This window comes from Chlorocebus sabaeus, chromosome 9, assembly GCF_047675955.1.
Source record: "Chlorocebus sabaeus isolate Y175 chromosome 9, mChlSab1.0.hap1, whole genome shotgun sequence".
Classification (NCBI taxonomy): domain Eukaryota; kingdom Metazoa; phylum Chordata; class Mammalia; order Primates; family Cercopithecidae; genus Chlorocebus; species Chlorocebus sabaeus.
Genome location: NC_132912.1, coordinates 13,336,981 through 13,357,781, shown reverse-complemented (window position 1 = coordinate 13,357,781; position 20,801 = coordinate 13,336,981). Strand labels below are relative to the sequence as shown.

General features: G+C 42.9%; 1 protein-coding gene across 2 annotated transcripts in view; it reads right to left on the bottom strand.

Moving 5' to 3' along the window:
* The window catches only part of MCM10 (minichromosome maintenance 10 replication initiation factor), a 52,206-nt gene that overhangs the window by 18,176 nt on the left and 13,229 nt on the right, over nt 1-20,801 (bottom strand). For both annotated transcript variants that reach the window (XM_073018724.1, XM_008002286.3), the window contains exons 6-13: nt 19,316-19,487; nt 14,073-14,238; nt 11,071-11,238; nt 7,817-7,933; nt 5,014-5,213; nt 2,367-2,467; nt 1,410-1,520; nt 1,205-1,322 (exon numbers count right to left, since the gene is read on the bottom strand). In XM_073018724.1, coding sequence (XP_072874825.1) covers nt 1,205-1,322; nt 1,410-1,520; nt 2,367-2,467; nt 5,014-5,213; nt 7,817-7,933; nt 11,071-11,238; nt 14,073-14,238; nt 19,316-19,487 — 1,153 coding nt within the window. The remainder of the gene's footprint in view (nt 1-1,204; nt 1,323-1,409; nt 1,521-2,366; nt 2,468-5,013; nt 5,214-7,816; nt 7,934-11,070; nt 11,239-14,072; nt 14,239-19,315; nt 19,488-20,801) is intronic.

Here is a 20,801-nt window from a genome sequence, read left to right as displayed (position 1 = left end):
CAATGCTTCAAACTGATGGGCACTCTCTATTTCCCACGAGGCCCCCAACTCTGTACAGATTTCTATGCCCACGTATATAATTTATGTCACCTGTAGGCTCACGATGAATAGCTCTATAGATATCCCACCAGCACCTCAAACTAATCTGCCTGAGAACAAACCCATTCTCTTACCTTCCCAAAGAATTTCCTCTTGTCTTATCATTGACTCCCTTTCATGGATGTTGCCTTTCAGCAGCCCAGATTCGGGATGGCAAAAGGTTCAGCATCAGAGCACATGTGTGAGCCCAAAACTCGGCCCTAGCGTAAACTAGCTGTCTAACCTCCAGGCACACTATTAGTCAAACAAGGCTGAGAAGCCCCCGGAGGCTCAGACGCTGTGTTTATGGAGTACGTATGAAGTGCCTGTGAACCGCAGCTCTCACCAGTATTCAGATGACCTGAGTTCAGGAATCATTCATTTGTCCATCTACCATATGCATTTCCGCTTGATTTTTTTTTATTATTGGCTGAAGCCAAGTAACACATTTCCACTTGCTTTTGCCTCTAAAATGACTCTCCATTTTTAGTGCTTCATTTTTATCATGTATTCACTGGCTCTGCCTGTCATAAAAAACTGAATTGTGGCAAACCCCAGAAATGGCAGCCAGGCAAATCACTTGCATCCAGGAGTTTGAGACCAGCCTGGGCAAAATGGCAAAACCCAGTCTCTAGAAAAAAAATACAAAAATTAGCCAGGCATAGTGGCACATGCCTATAGTCCCAACTACTTGTGAGGCCAAGGCAGGAGGATCATTTGAGCCTGGGACATGGAGGTCGCAGTAAGCCGAGACTGTGGCATTGCACTTCAGCTTTGGTGACAGAGTGAAAACCTGTCTCAAAAAAAGAGAGACAGAAAATGACTGCCAGCAGGTGAACCTACACTCTCCACCTTCACAAAAACCCTCTTTACATACACTCCACCCCTTTCCCTTTTCCATGGTGATAATGACTCTAACCTGTACCATCTGGTATTGGGAGTCACCAGTGTAAGAAATAACACAGCCTTAAATGCTATTCAGGTTATGGGAAAACTATTTTACACTTTTAGAGTTAAAACGCAGCCAACCGAAACCTGAAGTCACATTCTAGAAATCGATGAAGACGTTCTGAGGACGCCTGAGATGTATAACCCAAACAGGGAATGTTAAATCTGCTCCTCTTACCGCTTCTGTATTTCTTCTGATTTCCTTCTCCTCATCTCCAACATACGCTGCTTCTGTTGCTTCAAGAGTGCTGAGGCTGAGATGGACTGGATGGCAGGTTTTGGGATCCCCATGATCCCTGAAACAGAAGCCCACAGACTGAGGGGGTGCCCTGGGTGGCTGAGGGAACACAGGGATACACGTGCGGCCGCACAGCTGATGGTACCTGAAGTTGTGGTTTTGGCTAAATGCTGTTTTAAGTTCCTGGCTCCACACGTCGGCAGGTCCATCAGTTCCTTGAACTCCTCAGAGCAAGACAGGCTCCTCTGGGGTATTCCTGTGCCAGGTCAACACCAGTTTTAGAGGATTCACATTCAGATAGTTTGAGGTCACATGACATACCACTTTCTAAACTCTGCACTCGTAATTTTAGTCATATGTAAACGAAGAAGACAGAATACCAAGAGGAAAGAAAAGAATCCTTAACTCCATCATTGGACTCATAGGATGGCGGGTATCCTCAGTATATTTTATTTCCAGTAATGATTAGAATACTAAGCCCTTAAATCCGGGGGTGATTCCACACCCTGTTTCTGGAATACGCACTAAGGATAAGGGTCCCTGACCACGGTTTATGACCATAAGCCCAGGGTGGGGGCTGCATTCTCTGATCAAGACTTGTTTTTATTTTTATTATATTAAAAATTATTTTGTTTTTATGACCAAGACCCATTTTAACAAAAGATAACCAATAAGTTTGGCCAGGAAGGTAATGCTGCTGATTCTAACGCTGGATGTAAAGAGGTGGACCCAGACACACCAAGAAATTGTAAAAAGCATACTAAGGTAAGACACAGCTAAAACCAACGTGCTGTTTTTTTCCTTAAGGTCCTGCAAACCAGGCTTGATTGCTTTAGTTTAGACCACACAACTCACTAAGTACAGGTGATGAGTGGATTCTTCTTACTTAAGAGTATGAGCTGTATCCATTTTCAACCCGAAAGACTGCTTGCTCGCTTATTTATTTATTTATGTGCATGAATAAGTGCTTAGTGGTGATTTCTGAGATTTTGGTGCACCCATCACCGGAGTAGTATACGTTGTACCCAACGTGTAGTCTTTTATCCCTAAGACTGCATAATTAAACTGGAGAAAGAAATTTCTTATGGAAAAACAAAATTACCGAGTTTTTGCTGTGTTTCCTGGATGATCAGGTTTGTGCCCTTAACGACCAGATTACTCAGAGTGGTTTGAATCTTCTTCTTAGGGGCCACAGCTGCTGCACTGAAATGACAAGTCACCCCAAAAGGAGAATCACTAAAGCCCTAACGCTCTGATGAGGTAAAGAAGGCATAGATATCATTGTTTATGACACACACTGTCAAAATTTCTCAAAACACCATCTAAGAAGGCTTTCTTTTTTTTTTTTTTCTTTTGAGATGGAGTCTCGCTCTGTCACCCAGGCTGGAGTGCAGTGGCCGGATCTCAGCTCACTGCAAGCTCCCCCTCCCGGGTTTACGCCATTCTCCCGCCTCAGCCTCCCAAGTAGCTGGGACTACAGGCGCCCGCCACCACACCCGGCTAATTTTTTTGTATTTTTTAGTAGAGACGGGGTTTCGCTGTGTTAGCCAGGATGATCTCGATCTCCTGACCTCGTGATCCGCCCGTCTCGGCCTCCCAAAGTGCTGGGATTACAGGCTTGAGCCACCGCGCCCGGCCTAAGGCTTTCTGAATGTCCCGGCCCAATAGCATAACTGGTTTATGCACTGTGTCACAGACAAAAAGCTAGAGGCCCTCTGCTTGAGGTCATTCTGGAACGAAATTTGGCAAATTAAAAACAAAAACAAAAACAAAAACAAAAACAAACCCAATGCGTTAATCTAGCAGTCTGGATATTTATCTTTAAATAATTAAGGATTATGCAAAAATGTAGAATATGAACGACAGCTTTGTTTATAATGTGAAACACCAGAAACACCATTAGTGTTCCCCCATAGGGAACTGCTTAAATGAATTAAGGCAGAGTATGTAAAAGAATGCTATGTGGCCCCTAAAAATACATAAGACAAGAAAAACATTAATTATTTTACACTGGAAAAAAAGTGGATACTAAGAATAGGGACAATATGATCTCATTTTATATTACTAAAAATTTATACATATGAAAAAACAAAACATAACACCTAGGAGTATATATACCAAGGAACTAACAATTTGGGGTCTTTTTTGAGACAAGATCTCACTCTGTTGTCCAGCCTGGAGTGCAGTGGAGCAATCATGACTCACTGCAGCCTCAACTTCCCCAGGCCCAAGCAATGCTCCCATCTCGGCCTCCCAAACAGCTGGGACTACAGGCGTGTGCCACCATGCCCAGTTAATTTTTTTGCATTTTGTGGAGATGGGGTTTTGTCATGTTGCTCAGGCTGGTCTCAAATTCCTGGGCTTAAGCAATCCTCCTGCCTTGGCCTCCCAGAGTGCTGGGATTACAGATGTAAGCAACTGTGCCTGGCCTAGAACTAACAGTTTTTCAGGTGGTAGGATTATAGTTGGTTTTTATTTTCTCCATTGGTTGAATTGTATGTTCTTTTAAAAGACTAATATACATGTATGCTTTTAGCAGATTGGAAAAATTCAGAAATCATTTTAAATCTCAAAAACATGCTTACTGTTAAAAAAGAAACAGGAAGTGAGTCCTCTGGCCCCATTCCTGTTGGATTGGGACCAAAAGTCTATGTTTTATTCTTGGATCAACTGTAGCTGCCTTGTGCCAAATCCTCAGATATGCTTTATATAATGTGGTGACGAGGTCACTGATTACAAGCTTGTCCAAACCATAGCCTGCGGGCCACACACAGCCCAGGATGGCTTTGAATATGGCCGAACACAAATTCATAAACTTTCTTAAAACATTAAGAGACTTTTTTTTTTTTTTTTAGCTTATCAGCTATCATTACTATATTTTATGTGTAGTCCAAGATAAATCTTCTTCTAAAGGGGCCCAGGGAAGCCACAAGATTGGACACCCTTGGATTACAGCATCAGGGACTCTAGTGACTCTGACTTCCCAGGCAAGGGGCCATGGATGCCTGCCCAGCATTGCCCCACTCCCCGTGTGGGGCTTCATAGTATATTCACTCACTGAATGAAATTTGGGTTCCACGAGGTCTGTAGCCTCACTTAAATAGTCGTAGGAGAAATAATTAGAAGGGTGTTAACACTGTAATTAACACGTTTTTAATGGCCCTGACAAAGGTGCACTATTCACATCAGAAGTCAAAGAGGGGCTGGGAGCAGTGGCTCACGCCTGTAATCCCACCACTTTGGGAGGCCAAGGCAGGCAGATCACCTGAGGTCAGGATTTCGAGACCAGCCTGGCCAACATGGTGAAACCCTGTCTGTACTAAAAATGCAAAAATTAGCTGGGCGTGGTGGCACGTGCCTGTAGTCCCAGTTACTCAGGAGGCTGAGGCAGAAGAATCACCTGAACCTGGGAGATGGAGGTTGCAGTGAGCTGAGACTGCGCCACTGCACTCCAGCCTGGGTGATAGAGTAAGATTCCGCACCAAAAAAAAAAAAAAAAAAAAAAGTTGAAGAGAAGAGTGGGCTGTCTTAAAGTTCAACACAACATAAGTCAATCTGTTTCTCTCCTGAAAGTTTTTATCTCTACCTGGGAATAAAAGTGGTCTTTAACCAACTTGTTTCAGGCAATGAGTTATGAAAGATAAAACCCGTACAAGTATCCTATGACAGTTACAGAAAGGTACAACTAGTAGGTTTAGTCTTTGATAAGCAAAATCCTCTGCCCAAAAGAAGCCCCGAGAACATCTTACATTGAAGCTGCATATGAGGCAGAAGAAACTCCTCCGTAGTAAAAGCCATCTTGGCACAGTCGTTCTTTGAGGCTGGTGCCTCTGCGGGCAAACTTCTTTGGAATTCGTCCTCCAGAGAAGGTGGACTGCAAGTCAGCGCGCTTTGCGCTGAGCTTCTTGTACTGAGCCTGGACGTGGTACTGACAGTACTCGCAGTCGCGCTGCAAAAGGCAGAGCAGTGGCATCAGGATGAGGGCGACAGGCCAGAAAACAGCAGTGAGCAGACACAGTTCCTTCTCCCCACTTCCCGGAACATGACGCAGGAAGAGTCCTCCCTGCCGACCTCCACGAACGTTCCCAACGTGAAAGGGGTACTCGGTCCCCGAGGGGAAGAAGTTCTTCCCTTCGAGTCCCCTGAAAGCACTGTTCTGATGAAATTCCCCTTGCCCTCTTTCTACAAAGGAAATCAGCTTCTAGGATGAACCTCGAAAACAAGTTAGGTGAAAGAAGTCAGATACACAAGGTCCCATGTTGTAGAAGTCCTTTTACAGAAGAGGCAAATCCATAGGGACAGAAAGCAGATTAGACGTCACCAGGAGATGGAGGGAGTGGGGATGGCAGTGATGACTTTAGGGTGCCAGTGTTTTCACAGGGTGATGGAATTCTGAAACCAGGGAGCTGGTGGTTACACAACTAAATACCATTGAATTATATACATTTTTAAAATGGTTAACTGTATATTGTTAATTTTGCCCCAGTAAAAAATAATTTAAAAACAAAATCAGCTCCTAGAGAGGTTTTTCTAGCTGTTTCTCTGGTTGATCCTTGGACAAGTGCTATCCTTTCAGTGAGAGAAACAAAGAGAGATGGTGCAGCGTTGTTCTACCGAGTGAACAGTAGTTATGGTGTCAATGGATTTTTTTTTTTTTTTTTTTTTTTTTTTTGAGACAGAGTCTTGCTCTGTCACCCAGACTGGAGTGCAGTGGCGTGATCTTGGCTCACTGCAACCTCTGCCTCCCGGGTTCAAGTGATTCTTGTGCCTCAGCCTCCCAAGTAGCTGGGATTACAGGCATGCACCACCACACCCAGCTAATTTTTGTATTTTTACTAGAGACGGGGTTTTACCATGTTGGCCAGGCTGGTCTTGAACTCCTAGCCTCAAGTGATCTGCCCACTTCGGCCACCCAAAGTGCCAGGATTACAGGCATGAGCCACCGCCCCTGTCCAGACAATGGAGTTTTAAGAATCTAGTTCTCACGGGGAGATTCGTTAGGTACTTCACTCTGAAACCGCATTTTCCAATCGTCTCCCACCTTATTCTTTCCTGCCCACTAATTCATTTAATAGGAAGGAATAAGGGAATAAAAAAAGCTGAAACCAAAACCTGTCATTTAATCCTTTCAAAGAACTCTAAGAAGTACCTCTTCACATCTACTACAATGGCTATAACGAAAAAGAAACACAGTAACAGTTGCTGATGGGGACAGGGGGGAACTGGAAAGTTCATCCATTGCTGGTGGGAATGTAAAACCGTGGGGCCACTTGGGAAACCAGTCTGGCAGTTTCTCCAAAATCTAGACTGTTACCATACTGACCCAGCAATCCCACTCCCAGGTATATGCCCAAGGGAGTGGAAAACATACATCCACATAAAAACTTGTATGTGAGTGTGTTAGCAGCATTATTCATAATAGCTAAATGTGGCAACAACCCAAGTGTCTATCAACCAATGAAAGAATAGAACAATATGTGGTATATCCATATAATGGAATATTATTTACCCACAAAAAGGAATAAAGTGTTGATAAATGCTACGGCATAGATCAATTGTGAGAAAAATTATGCTAAGCAAAAGAAGCTAGACAGAAAAGGCCACATATTGTGATTCCATTATATGAAATGTCTAGAAGAGGCAAATCCATAGAGACAGCAAGTAGGTTAGTGCTTACGAGGGGCTGGGGGAGAGGAGACTGGGAGTGATTGCTAGTGGGTACTGGGTCTCCTTCTGGGGCAATGAAAGGGTTCTGAATTTACACAGTGGTGATGGTTGTACAACTGTGTGAAGGTATTAGAAATTACTGAATTGTTTACTTTATTTATATTCTTTTTTTGAGACAGAATCTCACTCTGTCACCCAGGGCTGAAGTATAATGGTGCGATCTCGGCTCACTGAAACCTCTGCCTCCTGGGTTCAAGTGATTCTCTTGCCTCAGCCTCCCAAGTAGCTGGGACTACAGGCACCCATCACCAAGCCTGGCTAATTTTTGTATTTTTAGTAGAGGTAGGGTTTCACTATGTTGGCCAGGCTGGTCTCGAACTCCTGACCTCAGATGATCTGTCCACCTCTGCCTCCCAAACTGCTGAGATTACAAGCCTGAGCCATCGCACCTGGCCTGAACTGCTTACTTTAAAAGGGTGAATTGTATGGTATGTGAATTATACCTAAATGAAGCTATTATTTTTTTTAAAAGCCCTAAGAAAAGGTATAATGGAGTTAAAATATAGGCTAAAATATAATTTTCATTGTATTTCATCATGTTTGTTCCATGTAACTATAAGAATTGAAGGCAAACAAAAATTCTGTCTTGAACCTCTTGGTCAGATAAAAGATCACTTTCCTAACAGGTTAAATCTCCCCACCCTTCCCCTGTCCTCACTTTTTTAAACTGGCAATTATTAACCACATATTAAATTTTCTCATTTTGACTCTTCCTTTAAGTGGGACACTCAGTTCCAAACTGGTCATCACAGCTAAAGTACCTACAGTTTATTCCTAACTGTTCTTTTATTTAGCAGAAACCATCCTAACAAGGCTGAAACCAACCAAATTCACAGTCTGCGTGCACGGCTCTCCGTTCTTCTTCTTGGCTTTACAGGTTCCCAGGTCGAGAGCTTCACCCATAATTAAGACCTTCTGAGGATGATCGATAGATAAACACACCTGTAAGAAAAAGGTGGGGCAGGAGTTAAAGGCAGACAAAATTATGGCCTTTTATTAGCAGGAACAGAAAAAAGAATGGGTGGTGCTGATTTAAGAAAGTTACTGCTGGGCGCAGTGGCTCATGCCTACAATCCTAGCACTCTGGGAGGCCAAGGTGGGTGGATCGCTTGAGGCCAAGAGTTTGAGACTAGCCTAGGCAATGTGGCAAAACCCTGTCTCCACCAAAAAAACACAAAAATTAGCCAGGCGTGGTGGTGCGTGCGTGTAGTCCCAGTTACTTGGGAGGCTGAAGTGGGAGGATCACTACAGCCTGGGAAGTTGAGGCTGCAGTGAGCTGTGATCGCACCACTGCACTCCAGCCTGGGTAACAGAGTGAGGCCCTGTCTCAAAAAGGAGAGAGGTTTTACTGGTCTAAAGGAATCCAAAGCCAGTGCTCTATCAGTTTTAGAAACAAGGAGAGAGGTTTCACTGGTCGAAAGGAATCTGAAGCCAGTGCTCTATCACTGTTTTAGGAACGGGGTGCAGAAGGAACCTTCAGTTCTCTTCCCATTTTCCATCCTTTCCTTCAGCTTTGCGAATGGAATCCTGATTTTGTCTGGGCTGGCTGAGTTCTCAGCCTCAGGTAATAGATCCTGTTTCCTGTTTTCCCAGCACTCGTTAGAGCTAGCATTAGTTATGTGATAAGTTCTAGATGCTCAGATATAAACAGGAGTTGGTACGGAAGCTTTTGCTTTCCTGATAAAATGAGTTAGGAGGCTGGCTCCCCCTTCCTCCTCACTTCTTGCCTTGAATGGAGATGACTGGAGGGAGACAAGTTCCTGAAGGGCCTTGCTGAACTCAGTTCTCTCACTTGTTTGCAATTCTCTTCTTGGAGAGATTGTACCAAGCGGGACTGTCCCAAATAGCTCGGGCTTTGTCCTCACCCCTCCTAGGACAAGATCTCCTACAACACTTGAGCTCAATAAGCCAAGTGGCCTCCAGGTTATAAAACCCGGATCAGGGTGCTTTCACAATCCCTCCGCTGCAGGGTGAAGAGCGCCATGAGCAGACAGGACTCTGCCTGCCTGGAGTGTCTTTCCTAAGCTTTGGTGGACTGGCTCAACCTAGATCCTAGGCTTCTGTGGACTCTCGCTGCCTAAGATGCTTCACTCAACTTGTATAAGTGTTTTGTCTCCCGGGTGCATACTCCCGCAGGCGGGCTTGTGCAAAGCTGCGGGTAGCTTGGTTTGTGCTGAACCACGGGCAGCTGGGTTTGTACAAAGCTTCCAGCCAGACCTGGGAAACTACCAGATCTATAAAGAGTAGAAATTGGCAAGGTGTTTAGAGCTCTCCCACGGGATTGGTAAACAGTGTACAGTGCTCCTCTCCAAGAAAATGGTACCCTTCCATGGTATGCCACTTCACAGTGATGGCTAGAGTTTCAAAGGCATCTTGTGACCAGGAGAGAAAGGCTGAGATTCACAGAGATGTCATTCTTAAATCACTATAGTGTCTAAATCTGGACTTTTAAAAAATATATGTAAGAAAAATAAGTCCCACTGTTTATTATTGAAAAGAAACTGTACTTAAGTTTGTTTGTTATTTGCAGCCAAACACATTCCTAACCAATAGAGGAAGATTTGTTGCCATTCTCTGGTGAAAGCAAGGAATGAGATAACATTTTTCTCACTTCTCTTGAAAAGAATAATCTGACTATAACAGAGGAAAGTTCCGTGCTGGGTCAGAGTAGAGAACTGTCAGTTGCTATTCACACTGTGTCTAGATTTGCGATTTCCTAGAGAAGCAGTGGATAGTGCCAAAACTCTAGTATTTCAGAAGATGAAAATTCACTTTGATTTTAAACTGCAGCTATGGTTGTCATAGTCAATGAAGCAAAATTCCCTCAATTATAAAACACTGCTTTCTTGATGCCACCATAAAAATTTATATAAGGAATCATGCCAGGCATGGCGGCTCACACTTGTAATCCTAGCACTTTGGGAGGCCAAGGCAGGTGGATCACTTGAGTCCAGGGGTTTGAGACAAGCCTCGGCAACAGAGTGACACCCTGTCCCTAAAAAAAACACAAAAATAGGCTGGGCGTGGTGGCTCATGGCTGTAATCCCAGCACTTTGGGAGGCCAAGGTGGGTGGCTCATCTGAGGTCAGCAGTTCGAAACCAGCCTGGCCAACATGGTAAAACCTCGTCTCTACTAAAAATACAAAAAAATTAGCTGGACATGGTGGTGCATGCCTGTAATCCCAGCTACTTGGGAGGCTGAGGGAGAAGAATCACTTGAACCTGGGAGGCGGAGGTTGAAGTGAGCCAAGATCGTTCCATTGCACTCCAGCCTGGGCAACAAGAGTGAAACTCCATCACACACACACACACAAACCCCACAAAAATTAGCAGAGCGTGGTGGTGCACACCTGTAGTTCCAGCTACTCAGGAGGCAGAGGTGGAAGTATCACTCGCGCCCAGGAGATGGAGGTTGCAGTGAGTCAAGAATATATCACTGTACTCCAGCCTGGGCAACAGAGCAAGACTCACTCTCAAAAAAAAAAAAAAAAAAAAGTATGAATCTGAGGAAACCTGAGTATAATAGTTAAAAAAAAACTCCAGGAACTTTGTAACTAGTTTGAAAAGACAGAATAAAGGTAGTTGTTACAAACACTTTAGAATAGGTGGAAATTCAGAATGCTGGTGGGTAATGAATGAACAAAAAATGAAAAGCCAGATTCACAGAGACACAATCACATAAAAGCATGACTTATTTTCTGGAGGTAGACTAATACAAACTTTTTTCTTTTCTTTTTTTTTTGACATGGGGTCTTACTTTGTTACCTAGATTGGCATGCAGTGGCACAATCAGGGCTCACTAGAGCGTCAACATCCCACTGCAGCCTCCTGAATAGCTGGAACTACAGTTGTGCGCCCCCACTCACAGTGAATTTTTACATGTTTTGTGGAGATGGGGGTCTCACTGTGTTGCCTAGGCTGGTCTTGAACTCCTGGGCTCAAGTGATCCTCCCGCTTTGGCCTCCCTAAGTGTTAGGATTACAGGTGTGAGCCACTGTGTGCAGCCTCAAACGTCTTTGATAAAACTCAGTTAACTTGTGAGGACAATCATCGCTCAAATCCCAGAAACAGGCTCTTACCTCCTCTGAACCATCCTTGGGCTTCATGGGGTTGGCATTGAGGATCCCTACGACAGTCCCCTGCTCCGTCTTCCAGAGCGCTTTGTGAACTTCTCCAAATAAGAACAAGGACACGCATTGTGTCAGGTCACGAAGATCATTCAGTTTCCAGATGCTGAAGGTTTTTCCCTGGAACAAAAAGTCATTTTTATTTTTATTTTTTAATAATTTTTGACCTGTAGGTTATACTCATTTATGGTTCAAGAGTTTTACAATGGAAAACTATATGCATATAATCCATTAAATCCAAGTTTTGTTGTTACTCAAATATGTATCGTCAGCATGTGTGATAACTGTAAATTAACCCATTCTCTAGGCTTTTGCATTCTATTACCCTTCTCATGTTAGAGATGCAGGTGAAATAAAGCAAGCCGGTGGCAAACTTGTTAGCAGAGTCTCTAATTATCTTGGGTCTAAGCAGAGGGAGTGGGATAGCACTGCCTTTCTAATGATGTAGAGACACATGCGCACATCATTAAAAGGACAGTGGAAGGTATGACACTACCATTTAAAAACTTACTGATATGAATCAATGTTAGGTAAATTGAGTAAATCTATTCTATATCATTGATTAATTATATGATGATTATTATTTTTAGAGACAAGGTCTTGCTCTGTCACCCAGGCTGGAGGGCAGTGGTGCAATCACGTCCCGTTGCTCACTCCAACTCCTGGGCTCAGAGGGATCCTCCACCCTCAGCCTCCTCAGCAGCTGGGACTACAGGCATGTGCTGCTAGCCCCAGCTAATTTTTTTTGTTTGTTTCTTTTCATAGAGATGAGGTCTCACCATGTTGCCTAGGCTTGTCGTGAATTCCTGGGCTCAAGTAATCCTCCCACCCCGTCCTCTCAAAGCGTTGGGGTTACAGACGTGAGCCACCAAGCCTGGCCTAAGTCTGTTATTAATATAATAAAGAAGTTTCCTCTCTAGGCTATTAAATCTTTGCTTAGCTTACCAGAAAAACAAAAGCATCGTTTCACGAAAACTGGTTGAGTTTAACCTTAACGTTTCAGAAGTATTACTAAGTATCTGAAGAAATACAGCTCAAAATGCTGACCGATTATAACACGAAAAACCTCCACTTTTTCAGATGTTTTTAAAACCAGAATACTTTGAATGATCTTGACTTGCACTATGTCACAGAGGCATCTGGGCTGGGTATGGTTATGGGCTACAGTATGGAATCTCCTGCCCAGACTCTGAGCACTAGAATCCATCTTCCATGGATTTGTGCAATGCCTGTCTTGGAATAGTTCAGATAAATTCTCGTGTCTCAATAGCAAAGACTTGGAATCAACCCATATGTCCATCAGTGACAGACTGGATTAAGAAAATGTGGCATATATACACTATGGAATACTATGCAGCCATAAAAAAGGATGAGTTTGTGTCCTTTGTAGGGATATGGATGCAGCTGGAAACCATCCTTCTCAGCAAACTATCGCAAGAACAGAAAATCAAACACCGCATGTTCTCACTCATAGGTGGGAACTGAACAATGAGATCACTTGGACTCGGGAAGGGGAACATCACACACCGGGGCCTATAGTGGAGAGAGGTGCGGGGGGAGGGATTGCACTGGGAGTTATACCTGATGTAAATGATGAGTTGATGGGTGCTGACGAGTTGATGGGGCAGCACACCAACATGGCACAAGTATACATATGTAACAAACCTGCACGTTATGCACATGTACCCTAGAACTTAAAGTATAATGATAAATAAATAAATAAATAAATAAATAAATTCTCGTGTCTATTATTATCAGGTAATTACAGCCACTTATGAAGTAACTAAGAATTTAATCAAAGGGAAACCAGACCTGTCCACATTTACCTTAATAGTAATAGGGCTAGTGTAGGACTGGGTAATCTTTAATTTTTAAAAATTTTTTTAAGTTCCAGGGTACACGTGCAGGATGTGCAGGTTTGTTCCATAGGTAAACGTGTGTCATGGTGGTTTGCTGCACCCGTCAACCCACCACCTAGGTGTGAAGCCCGGCATGCATTAACTCTTTTCCCTAATGCTCTCCCCTTCCCTGCCCTCCCCCAACAGGCCCCAGTGTGTGTTGTTCCCCTCCTTGTGTCCATGTGATCTCAATGTTCAGCTCCCACTTATAAGTGAGAACATGTAGTGTTCGGTTTTGTTCCTCCGTTAGTTTGCTGAGGATAATGGCTTAGGACCAGGTACTCTTAAAATTCAACTCCATGTCAGCTCTCACAAAAAAACCAAAGATTGGCCAAGATCTAAATTAGAGAATAACATTATGATTGAGCACGAGCAATCATAGTATTTTAGAGACAGGAGAGATTTTCAATCTAATCAAAGCCAATTTCTTCATTTTTATAGATAAGGAGATGGAAGCCGCTAAAGAAAGATTAATGGCCAACCTAAGGTAACGTCGCTAGTTAAGGGCACAGGCTTAGAAGCCAGGCTATCTGACTTGCCAGGTCACAGAATAACTTTCCCATTTATGACTCAGTCAAAAGTGATTTTGAAACTTGTTAGATCTTTGGTGATAACGATCAAATTAAATATATCATACAACACTGACACAGGCCAGCAATTTCAGCACTTCTGTGGTTGACGTCTTACATCTAAAGAGACCTCCAAAGAATCTGTGAACTCAGCCTCTCTGGTTACTTGTCCCTCTCCTCCATGGGAGAGATTACAGTGTCACAGGGACAACCACATGTGTCACCAAAAACAATGACACGTGAAATGCAGTAAGAATGATTTGGACAATGGAAAGCCCAAGAAACCTGTGCCACCAGGTCTTATTTAAATAGAGCATCCTTTGCATATACCCGCTGGATGCCAACTCAATGATGTGTGGCGGTTCTGGAACTTACTATACTTATTTGTAAATGAAACACCAACAGGTTCCAGTTAACAAATTCAGGACATCAAGTTCCCACTGTTAGTTTGCAGTAAAACAGCTAAGAAATCAATACAATGGCTCACATTGTTCCCACTCTGTGGCGTAACCTTCTTTAATATAACCCCAAATGTCACCCAGTCTATTTCTTCCAGCTTCTCTCTGGCCATCTTTTCCTTGATCTGAGACAGTCTGATCAGTTTTCGGCCGGTCATTTTCTTGTTCATTTCTGTGGAGGATACTCGAGGTCGCCTGGGTTAAGAAACTAATGATTAGTAATTATGATTCTAATAAAAAATTAACTGGCATCTTAGCAGGTGGTAAGGGAGTGTGATGGTCAGAAACCTCTACAGTACCTGTTCTTGGGAAGCTTAGTAATATAGTATGACCAAGGCATCCATTTTTTCAGCAAATAAATAAATATATATATATATATTTTGGCACAATTTCTGCTGTGAAATTGTAGTGGCGCAATTTCGGCTCACTGCAGCCTCCACCTCCCAGGTTCAAGTGATTCTCCTGCCTCAGCCTCCTGAGTAGCTGGGACTACAGGCACCCACCATCACACCCAGCTAATGTTTGTATTTTTAGTAGAGATGGGGTTTTGTCATGTTGGCCAGGGTGGTCTCAAACTCCTGGCCTCAAGTGATCTGCTCGCCTTGGTCTCCCAAAGTGTGGGGATTACAGGTGTAAGCCACCACGCCTAGCCTCTAAGATAATTTTTAAAGCTAGGTTTGCCTTTCTTTGGATATAGATCTAGGGTTTATATAGAATACAAGAATCCTTTAAGCTCTTAAATTATGTAAATTTTAATATTCTTCTGAAAACAATCCTTTTTTACTTTATTACAAAACCATGAATTGATATTCATAAATAAGACATTTAAATTTCATCAATTATGCAAGAATTTCACAGGTTCTACTATTCTAATAGAATTTTTTTAAAAGACAACATTTTGACATATAGTAAAGGCTTTTGAATGTAGCTTCTATTAATATATTCTTGTTCCTAATGACTGGTCAAAAAACTTAGGGTTATTCCCATTTGTTTCATCTTTGATTGCATTACATATTTGCAGATGAGAAAAGACACTCAGAGGAAAACATGCTTCTTCACTATTTCATGAGTCTTCTGGAACAGAAAGTCCCAGAGCTAAGTTTGAACAATGAAGAATATTCAGGAAGCAAAACATTGACTTCAGTGGAAAAATTCTTTCCTTTGTCTGATTTCTGTGATTGTGGTGTGGTAAGTGCCCCGCTCGCCCCAAGTTACTTAAGGGTGTATGTCAGCTACCTGAACCCTGAAGGCCAGGTAGTGGGCCACAGCCATGGTGCCCAGCCGAAGAGCAGATGTCCCTGAGAACCCAACCATTCTGGAGCATATTTGGGAACACACCAAGAAAAAAGTCTCATCACACATACACAGTAGGCAAACAGCTTAGAGGAGTCTTAACTAGAGCAATTAGATGAGAAAGAAATAAAGGGCATCCGAATTAGAAAAGAAGTCAAAGTATCCCTGTTTGCAGATGATAGGATCTTATATTTGGAAAAACCTAAAGACTCCACCAAAAAACTATTAGCACTGATAAACAAATTCAATAAAGTTGCAGGATACAAAATCGATATTCAAAAATCAGTAGCATTTCTATATGCCAACAACCAGCAATTTGAAAAAGAAATCCAGAAAGTAATCCCATTTACAACTGCTCCAAATGAAACACCTAGGAACACACTTAACCAAAGAAGTGAAAGATCTCTACAATGAAAACTAAAAAACATTGATTCAAGAAATTAAAGAGGATCCAAATATGGATCCAAATATGGAATATGGAATCCTTAAAGAGGATCCAAATACAGAAAAATAGCCCATGTTCACGGATTGAAAGAATCAAGGTTGTTCAAATGTCCATACTATCCAAAGCAATCTAGAGCGTCAGTGCAATCCCCATCAAAGTTCCAATGACAGTCTTCACAGAAATAGAAAAAACAGTCCTAAAGGTACATGGAACCACAAAAGACCCCAAATAGCCAGAGCAATCCTGAGCAAAAAGAACAAAACTGGAGGAATCACAGTGCCTGACTTCAAATTATACTAAAGCTATAGTAACCAAAACAGCATGGTACTGGCACAGAGAACCCAGAAATGAATCCATAAATCTGCAATGAACTCATTTTCAACAAAGGTGCAAAGAACATACACTGGGGAAAGGACAGTCTCTTCAACAAATGGTGTGGTGAAAACTGGATATCCATATGCAGGAGAATGAAACTAGACTTCTATCTCTTGCCATATACAAAAATCAAATCAAAATGTATTCAAGAGGCTGGGCATGGTGGCTCATGCCTGTAATCCCAGCACTTTGGGAGGCCGAGGCAGGTGGATCACCTGAGGTCAGGAGTTTGAGACCAGGCTGGCTAGCATGGCACTTTCTACTAAAAATACAAAAATTAACCAGGCATTGTGGTGTGTGCTTGTAGTCCAAGCTACTCGGGAGGCAGAGGTTGCAGTGAGCTGAGATCACGACACTGTACTCCAGCCAGGGCAACAGAGCGAGACTGTCTCAAAAAAAAAGATTAAAGACTTAAATCTAAGTCTTGAAACTATGAGATTACTAAAATAAAACATTGGGGAAACTCTCTAGGACATTGGTCTTGGCTAAGATTTGTTGAGTAGTAACTCATAAGCACAGGTAACCAAAGCAAAAATAGACAAACGAGCAGATCTCCCAAACAATCTTGCTGCCATCCAGGAGTGCCTTACATGTAAGTCTGAGTCATTCTTTCACTTTTGGATCCTTCCCAGTTTTGAGGAAACCTTTTTTTTTTTTTTTTTTTTTTTTGAGATAGGGTCTTGCTCTGTTGTCCAGGATGGAGCGCAGTGGCACAATCTTGGCCCACTGCAGCCTGGACCTCCCCACTCAGCCTCCCAAGCAGCTGGAACTAGAGGCGCATGTCACCACACCAGGCTAAATTTTGTTTCTGTAGAGATGGGGTTTTGCCCTGTTGCCCAGGCTGGTCTCAAGCTCCTGAGCTCAAGCAATCTACCCTCCTCAGCCTCCCAAAGTGCTGGGAATACAGGTGTGAGTCACCATGCCCAGCTAGGGAAAGGTTCTTCTATACAGCCCAGGGTTTTCTCTGTAACAGTGAGTTAATAGATTACAAAAAAAAAAAAAAAAAAAAAGCTCCAAAATCTAAAACTTTCTAAGCACAAACATGACACTCAAAGGAAATACTGTAGCATTTCGGATTTTGGATTTTAGATTTGGGATTCTTACCCAGCAATTCTATATAATGTAAATATTCCAGAATCCAAAATCCAAAACAGTTCTGGTCCCAAGCATTTTGGATAAGGGATCCTCAACCTGTGTCGGGGAATTTCTATGAATATGTCCTTTAGAGTATTTTTAGGGTCTGAGGTTCATGTATAACAATGACAAAGAGACTCAAACAATTCTGTAATCCCTTAAATTTAAAAGCCACTCAGAAGCTTTTGCTGAGTAGTTTAAGTCTCTTTTATCTCAATTTTGATTCACATGTGCAATAAACGCCCACCAGCAGCAACATGGTTCAATACCCGTATGGAGCTTCAAGTGGGCCATGGCTGGGGCAGGCAGTAGCATCTCAGGGAGGGGCAATTCTCTACCTTGAGAATGAACCCTGCTGCCCCCTCAATGAAAACCACAGCTTCTACTGCTGTATTCTATTTCTCAGACTGTGTCTCAGATGTAATTAAGACATAAATACATTCTTCAGTTTTGGAGAATACCAAGTCTTTACAAGACACTTCTTTTTTGTTTGTAGAAACAGGGTCTTGCTGTGTTGCCCAGGCTGGAGTGCAGTGTTATGATCATAGCTCACTGCAGTCTTGAACTCCTGGGCTCACGTGATCTTCCTGCCTCAGCACTCCCCCTACCCCACAAGTAGCTAGGACTACAGGTGCATGCCACTGCGTCCAGCTAATTTACTTTTTGTAGAGATGAAGTCTCACTCTGTTGCACCAGCTAGTCTCGAGCTTCTGACTTCAAGCAATCCTCCTGCCTTGGCCTCCCAAAGTGCTAGGATTGCAGGTGTCAGCTACCACACCCAGCCTTATAACACACTTTTATTGTATGTTGGCAACACTCGTTCTTCTCTGCCTAATAATATATACTTTAAGAGCTTAGCAGTTTCAGTTGTTGGCTGATGTTTAGACTGACAAGGTTTAAGAGTTTTAGAGGGTTTCACTTGGTTCCTCAAATGGACTGTGTGAAAAGCAATCCAGTCTCACAGTAAGGATTACTGTTCTGCTCTGGGGTTATCCAGATGTAATGATGCAGTGGAGTAGTGATACAGAGTATAGATAATTAAAAAAATAAAAATAAAGTAAAAAGCCATAAAAGTCCAGGATTTGAATATAGCTTTTAATTGAACTGAGCTTGGAATATATTCCTATTTTAACAGGCTATCTTAAATTTCTCCCCATAACAGATGCAAAGAATATAAATTTGCCTTAAAAAGGCTATTAGAAAGAAAAACGGCAGCTGGGCATCACGCCTGTAATCCCAGCACTTTGGGAGGCCGAGGCAGGTGGATCACCTGAGGTCAGGAGTTCTAGACCAGCCTGGTCAACATAGTGAAACCCCATCTCAACTAAAAATACAAAAAAAAATTAGCCAGGCATGGTGGCAGGCACCTGTAATCCCAGTTACTTGGGGGGCCAAGGCAGGAGAATTGCTTGAACCCGGGAGGCAGAGGTTGCAGTGAGCTGAGATTGCGCCACTGCACTCCAGCCTGGGGGACAAGAGCAAGACTTTGTCTCAAAAAAAAAAGTTAAAAAAGAAAAATGGCATAGCTATTTTTCTTAACATCAATTACAAGAATCAATAGAAACAGAAAAAATGATCCTAAAATTTATATGGAACCACAAAAGACCCAGAAGAGCCAAAGCAATCCAGTAATTGCTCAATTGCATAAATATTATCCTGGTTAAACTCTCTGTGTATTTAAAAATAGTCTAAATTATACCTCAAAAGAGATGGGGAAAAATTTTAAAAGTCTGTTTCCGTCTGTCAATTTCTGATTAAATATACTACCATTTGTCCATTTCTTTTTATAGATACATATTCTTTGTTGATTATGTACACAAGAAAAAGTCTTTCTTAAACATTTTATATGCAACTGTACTTAGTCAAACCCAGGGCTACTGCTAGTCTTACGGTGGTGTTTTGTAGAGTTCAAAAGCTGCTGGTGTTTTGTGGATCCCGACGTACAAACACAGTACTTCTAAAAGACACGGAGAGGCACAAAAAGCTATGCAGTGGCACATATGAATAGATGATATAGCTACTGACCTGAGCCGCAGGCCGGAGAAGGCTTCCACACAGATGGGTTGAGCCGCTTCCCCAGAGCTTCCTGGGGTCCCCACCATTTGACCTCTAGTTATCCCACTAGGTTTGTTCTGAGAAATAGTCTGGAGTGGTTGGGAGGGTGCACTTGTCATCCTTGAAGATGAGCTTTTGGGCTCTAGAAAATTAACACAATTAATGAAAAGGCAACCACACAGATAATCACAAAATTTATTTTTACAGATTTGTTCATTTGAGACAGGCACTCACTGTGTCACCCAGGCAGGAGTGCAGTGGCGTGATCTGGGATCACTGCAACCTCCATCTCCTGGGTTTAAGCGATTTTTGAGTAGATGGGACCATAGGTATGTACCACCATGTCCGGCTAGTTTTTGTATTTTTTGTGGAGACGGGTTTTACCATGTTGCCCAGGCTGGTCTTGAACTCCTGAGCCCAAGCAATCTACCTAGGCCTCCCAAAGTGCCGGGATTATAAGCGTGAGCCACTGCACATGAGCACAGGCTGAACTGTTCTTTTTTTTTGAGATGGAGTTTCACTCTTGTTGCTCAGGCTGGAATGCAGTGGCACGATCTCGGCTCACCACAACCTCCGCCTCCCAGGTTTAAGCGATTCTCCTGCCTCAGCCTCCCAAGTAGCTGGGATTACAGACATGCGCCACCATGCCCAGCTAATTCTGCATTTTTAGTAGCAACGGGGTTTCTCCTTGTTGGTCATGCTGGTCTCGAATTCTCAACCTCAGGTGATCCGCCTGCCTCGGCCTCACAAAGTGCTGGGATTATAGGCGTGAGCCACCGCACCTGGCCAGGATTGTTCCTTTTTTAAAGCAACACATGCGATAATCAAATCCTGAGAGCAAAGCATGCCCACGATATCATTTCTTGGCCTTACAGTCAACAGCACTTTCTCTGATAACAACGTTCTACATTGGTGCTGTCCAATACAGTAGTAGCTACCAGACACAGGCGGCCATCAGTCACTTAAATGTGACCCCGTGCTTTTAAGGAAATATATTTCTAATTACATTTAATCTAATTTAAACTTAAATATCCACATGTGGCTAGTGGCTGCTGTCCTAGACAGTGCCACTCTAAAATACTGTTTCTCTATGCAATGATGTTTACTGAATATTCATCAAAATACAGAGCACTGGGGCAGATTCTCAAAGGGAGGAAAAGACCTCCTTCCAAATGAGTTATTAGTGGAGATCTGTGTACAGTTCAAATTCTGCTTTAAGAAAATCCAGGCCAGACGTGGTGGCTCACACCTGTAATCCCGGCACTTTGGGAAGGTAAGGAGGGCACATCACTTCAGGTCAAGAGTTCAAGACCAGCCTGGCCATCATGAAGAAACCCTGTCTCTACTAAAAATACAAAATTAGCTGGCTGTGGTGGCATGTGCTACTCGGGAGGCTGAGGCAGGAGAATTGCTTGAATCCAGGAGGCGGAGGTTGTAGTGAGCCCAGATCATGCCA